General features: G+C 48.2%; 1 protein-coding gene across 2 annotated transcripts in view; it reads left to right on the top strand.

Moving 5' to 3' along the window:
- The first annotated feature begins 733 nt into the window (after window positions 1–733).
- Window positions 734–6,000, top strand: part of GAB3 (GRB2 associated binding protein 3) — a 107,927-nt gene continuing 102,660 nt past the window's right edge. For both annotated transcript variants that reach the window (XM_019540445.1, XM_019540444.1), the window contains exon 1: window positions 734–1,054. In XM_019540445.1, the coding sequence (XP_019395990.1) occupies window positions 983–1,054 (72 nt within the window). In that variant the 5' untranslated portion in view covers window positions 734–982. The remainder of the gene's footprint in view (window positions 1,055–6,000) is intronic.

The following is a 6,000-nucleotide window of genomic DNA, read 5'->3' as shown; positions in this document are numbered from 1 at the left end:
CACGTTCCCAGACAAGTGCCATGGGCGAGCCTCCTAAGTGCGTAGCTACCCAGCTAAGACAAAGCCTGGAGACTTTTGCAACACATTAAAAGCCGCCAGTACCGAGTCAGGACAGGCTGTCAGGAGCGGTGGGCTCGGAGAGGCCCCTCTTCTGGCTCACTGCCCGCTGCCAGGGGGTTACTGCCGCTCGCCAGGCACCAGGCAGTGCCAGCCTTGCACGTCTAACCTAGCGAGGCAGCCGCCCGGGCCAGCTGAGCTCTCCCAGCCGAGCAGAACCTGCTCGCACAAAGCCTTCCCACCGCAGCGCGGCCCCGGGGTGGGGTGGGTCGAGCCGGCGGGGCAGGGCAGGGCAGGGCATCCTGGAGCTGACCAGGCTGCGGCGGCGCGGCGGCCGCGGCAGGACGCAGCGCCCGAGGGGGAAGACTTTCCTGCGGGCCCGTCCCCAGCAGCGGTGACAGTGACCTTCCCTCGCAGGGGCAGGGCTGAGAGCTCCCGCGAGCGGGGCTGTGCGAAAGGGCATCCCGCTTTGCGTGCGGCTCGGCGGCGGAGAAAGCCGCTCCCTCCCACGGCTGCCTCCTCGCCGCCGAGTGAAATCAGACCCCCGGCTTGCCCATGCGGGGCCGTATTTAGACCCCCTCCTCCCCCCGTCCCGCGCCGGCTGCTCCGAGGGGGATTACGCCGAAAGGCCAGCCGTGCAGCCGCGAGGGGGCGGGGATCCCGCGCGGGTGCCCTCGGGGCATCTGGCACACGCTTGTTTTTGTTTACCCCGTCCCCCCGGCGCCGTCACGTGCTCCGTGTGTTGCATTGTGCTGTCAGTGGGAGGGGGAGCCGCCGTGTCAGTGATCAATGTCATGACTTCCTCCTTGTGCGAGAGCAGCATTGGAGCACAGCTGAAGGAAGCTGATTACTGCTAGTTTCAAATTGGCTGGGAACAATACACACGCTGGAGCCCGTGTCTCCGCTGTCGGCGGCGGGGGGGAAGATGAGCTCAGGGGACGTGGTTTGCAATGGATGGCTCATTAAATCACCCCCCGAAAAGAAACTGAAGAGATACGTGAGTACAGCGGCTGTCCTGCTATTTTTCTACACCACCCCAGCATTTCTCGGGGGCCAGCTCTGGCTTTGCGATGTCTCCGCGCTTTCGGCTTTTGTTGGGAGCCAAGCAAGAGGGGAACCACTCTCTGCGCGTTAAGTCATTTCGTTTTCCTCTGTCTTTTTCTGCCTTTTGAATTAACCTTTCCCGGCTCCCAAGTTGTTATGCAACGCGACTTAGGTTAGACCACATTTCGGTTTCAGTTAATGTTGCCGTAACTAACAGTTTTGTAACAGAAATGCAGATGTGTCCTTGCCAAGGCTCGAAAGAAGCTGTCGTCCGCCTGGCTGCTATTGTTATTTTTATTGCGATTACGATTGCTTTAATTAAGGTGACATGTTTTGTTAAGATGCTGTGTAATTGCAGTGACACTTGATAATGCCGGCGTCCGGGATATTTTTGTTTACCGAATTAATCTTCCAGTTGCTTTTCTTATCAGCAGAGGTGCATTTTCTTTTTGCCTGTAATCAAGTACTAGGAGGTGCCTTGCTATAAAGTTGGGGGTGGGGAGGGCAAGAAGATACCCGGGACTGATCAAAACATAGGAGTGTTCCCAGCATGGAGAGTAGCAAACTATAGTGCTTTATGTGGAAAGGGGGAGGGGGGCTTGGTTCATTCTGCATCTGCCTGTTTTTCTACAAAAAGGGTGTGTTACAAATATAGGAAACTATCACTGCAGGACTGCAAGAAAAAGGCCTTCCCCGAGAATAAATGACCCTTTACAAAAAAAAGATAAAATAAATAAAATAAAAAATAAGAAGAAGAAGAAAAAATAAGAAAAAAATGCTTGAAATAGCATTCAACTTGAACCTCTCTTTGGCTATTTTGCATGCATATTTACATATCTCCTTATCAAGGCATGTTGTTATTGTTCAGCCTTTTGGACCTGGGCAATATTAGTTTAAGTAAATGCACTCTCAGTCTAACTTGCCCTCCGGTGCTGCACTATAGAAGAAGGATGCCACCATATGCTTCTATCACAGTTCTGTAGGCATCTCCATGGCTGACATCATTTGTTATATTTGCTTCTGTTTATCAGCATTTTTCTGGCTTGCTGATACTAGCTTTTTCTAGTAACATGAGGAACAGCTCTGTCTTGTAAGGAATAAAATATACATCTCTTCTGCAAAGGGGAGAGACTTTTTTTTTTTTGTAAAAATATACACACACAAAAGAACTTACTTGTAGTTAAAATTGACTAACTTGTGCTAAGCTTCAGTTTCTTATGTCACACCATGACCTTGTGTTTAAGCAACTGCATATTTGTCTTGTTCCGTTAACATTTTCTAATTTTAAAATAACTACTCCAGCATTTCTCAAGGGAGCTGCACATAAATAGGAATCTTTAGTTTTTGTTAGCTTTCATAAGTAGCGTACTAAGACGGTTATAGAGCAGGCACTAGACAGTGTATGAGCCTCTGATTCACCAGCTGGTATCATTAGTAGCTCTGTCAGTGAAACTATTTTTGATGACTCAATATTCATGAAAAGGCAAAGGAAGAGAAAACAGAATGCGATAAAAGCTGGGATCTGAAAGCCCCCATTATACAGTCAAGATAATAGTCATTTCAGGGGCAGTGATCAGCTCACAAAACTACTTCCAAGCTGTAAAAACTGTCCCTCAATTTTGTACTATAAACCCCAGTGGAACTGGATCTACATTACTCTCCAACCTTAAAATACTGGATTAGCCAGATCTTTCCAGATTAACATTTGTTTTCTGCTCAATAGGATAAACTACTGCCTTGTTCTCAGTAAGGCAGAAAGAAAATCTCCTCTACGTACAGCAAAGATTAGCGTCCCATCTCTTTTCCCAATGGTTACAGTATAGAGAGTGAAACCCATGTGGTAAAATAATTTGATTGGTAAATGAGCATTTTTTTTGCCTGATGGTTTCTTTGCCAATAATGCCTGGTATATTTTAGGATACTACTTAGGTGCTGGATGACCCTAGCTGAACTACAGTAACTGCTTCCCTGACTACATTTAAAATTAGGTATCAAGTATAAATTGCTTACTGTAGAAGAGCGTTAGCACAAGTTTCGAAAAGAAAACATATATAAATCCCGGAAGATTTACACTAGTGTTTGCTTGTAGTTGTCAAAATGTACACTCTAGCACCAAAGCTTTCACAGCATTTAAAAATTATTCTTGCCAAAGCTGTAAACATGGGTCTGCTTTCCACTGGCAGCCCTTTCACATGGGAGCAACTCACTCAAGGTCATCAGAATTGCTTTTGATTTACACTGATCTGAGGCAAACATCATATCAGGTTCGTGGTGCTCTGTACCATGCCCATAAACTATTCCCAAAATTTGTACCATGCATGTAACAGGGGGCCTACTGCCTGGGTCTTAAATCAATTAATTAGTAGATGTAATTAGGCAGGAGGCTGCCCATTTTCTGCCCGGCTGCTAGGGGGCACTATCTGCAGCTCCATTCCTCCCCTGCACCGCAGCCCAAGCTTCACAGATGACATGATGTTCTCATAGGCACCGGTCCCCCACGATGGGGCCCAGAACCCTGCTGCAGGACCCCCAGCTGAGTTCCTCCCTTCAGGCGGACTCTGCCACCGTCATACCGAGCCATATATCCTGCCACTGGTTCCCCTTCGGGTGTGGTCCCCTCACTGGGACCTTCAGCGTACTAGCCCTGGCCCACCTCCAGGCCAGTCGGGAGGTCAGGCCTCTGGCTCTTGGGCGAGGAGGCCCACTGAGAGGGATGCCCTTCTGACCCTCCTGGTCCTGCCCCTTCCCCAAGCCAGTCAGGGGAAGCTCTGGCAGGCCTCACTGTATGACCTGTACCCTTATCCCAGGGTCCCCCTCCACAGATGTGGGGAGCTGGGGTTACCTCACACCACAACTGGTGTGTCAGGGTCTCACAGAGGACTCACACTCCCCCCCTGGGCAGCAGGTCATGGTGCTACTACCAGTGTTGTATTCGACCCAAACTCTGCCTCCCCACATTGGAGGACCTACTGGGGTCAAGATTCAGCTCCCTCTCTGGCTGAGCCCCCTCACACTGGGGGCTCCACACACCGCCCATAATGCCCCCTTTACTCAGGTCTTCCCTCCACAGGTGGGCTCAGGCAGCCTTGGCCACACCTGGCCTCCAGCTCTCCTCCTCAGGGCTTGCACCCCCACAACTACCTCCAGTGTACACAACCTGCCCAAAGGTGAGGGCTAGGGGTTAAGGCACCCCAACCTGCCTTTCACCGAGGTGATCGCTGGCCTGCCATTTCCTGGGGATTCCTGCACCACTGGGAGCCCCACCAGGCCACCCACTCCCAACAGGTTTAGTTTCCAATTGTACCCAGGACCAGGAGCCTTCTACCATCCCCTACAGCTCCTCCCTTACCTCCCGATAAAACTCAGCAACCCTCAGGCCAGGCAATGTTGTTGCATGCCCCAGCAGCCAAACTGGCCCTTTTATGCAGGCAGCCCTGAGCCCAAAATGGCTGCCCTCATCAGGCACCTGGAGGCTGCCAGCTCCTGGGCCTTAAAGTGGCAGGCACACACAGTGCCCTGCCACAATGCACGTAAATTATTCCCAATCCTGTATCTGTAGCAGTCATTGGAGAATTTCTCATTTATTCAATGGGAACAGTAACCAGGCCATATTGAGGGAAAGAGAAGAAACCCATGATTCAAATTATGTATTCAGGTGCTGATACTCTATAGATTTGCACATGTGTTTAAGTATATGAATTGTGAGTAATCCTGTTGAAGTTGCTGAGACCGCTTGCAATCGGTAAAATAAAGCACGTGTGTAGGGCTTTGCAGGATTGGAGCCTGTAGGATAAAGTACACCTTCACTTACAGTGAACTCGGTTAGGATTCATGGTCATAAACACAGGATGAAGCTGGCTCTAAAAGAGCATAATGTTATGTTGAAGCCTATGAAAACCAAAAAACAGGTGCTGGAGCCTGTATTTTTCCTGTAATGTCTTGCAAAGCTGATGCTCTCCGTATTACTATTCTTAGAAGTGTCTTATCATTCCTTAACAAAGGGTACTCTCTTGCATGTGCAGGAAACAAGAGATTAATTCCCCAAGTGCAACTTTCTGTAAAAACAGACTAATGCTAAATGCGAAGAACTCATAAGAAAATTTTGTACAGTTTTCCAATACCCTGTACAATGGCAATGCATCCATCTGACTTTGAAATATTAATCTTTACCTTATATGTCCATGACTCAGTTGAACAAGAAGTCTTTCAGGACAGTGTTTGGTGCACTCCTCTGTCCTTGACTCAAAAACTGCTCTACTTTTGTTTTCCCGCTTTGTTCCATTGTGGGCTTTTCTCGCCTGTTCAATCTATGTGGATTTGGAAAGAGGATGGGATATTTTTGAAGGTGCAGGCACTGGGGAAGGGAGAAGACTGGTATAATTCTAAAACCAACAGTCATAGTATGAATAGAGACAATGAGAACTCTAAATCTCAGCCTCAGACCCTTGGATCCATTTGGGTTTAATCCTAGTCTCATTAAAATCAGTGGAATTTTGCCCTGGGGTTAAACCAGGGATTATATAAATTTGCTGGGAGAATCTGCCGTAGCTATTGAGTCTTTTTTGCTGGGGTCTTTTAATCCTCCATACAAGTATTTAATAAATTCAAACATGTCAACAAATTTAAATTAAACATCATTATTAACATCTCCTTGGAGGCATCACTTACTTGTAGCATAAACTGTGTGTGTGTGTCTCTCCAGACAAAGCCTATTCCAGCAACTTGTACATAAAGGAGGAACAGGCAGAGAGTGTCTAACAGTCAGTTATATAACACAATCTGAGAACAATGGGAAGCTTTTTGGTTATAGCTTTTCGGCATTGTTGTAGCTGTAGAGGCCCCAGGGAATTGTTGCCAGTCTCACTGGTGACAAAAATAACAAGAGCTGCTTCAAGGCCC

This window comes from Crocodylus porosus, unplaced genomic scaffold, assembly GCF_001723895.1.
Source record: "Crocodylus porosus isolate Cpor-Errol unplaced genomic scaffold, CroPor_comp1, whole genome shotgun sequence".
NCBI lineage: Eukaryota > Metazoa > Chordata > Crocodylia > Crocodylidae > Crocodylus > Crocodylus porosus.
Note: the sequence above shows the minus strand (reverse complement) of the source record. Positions and strands in the feature narration are given on the sequence as shown.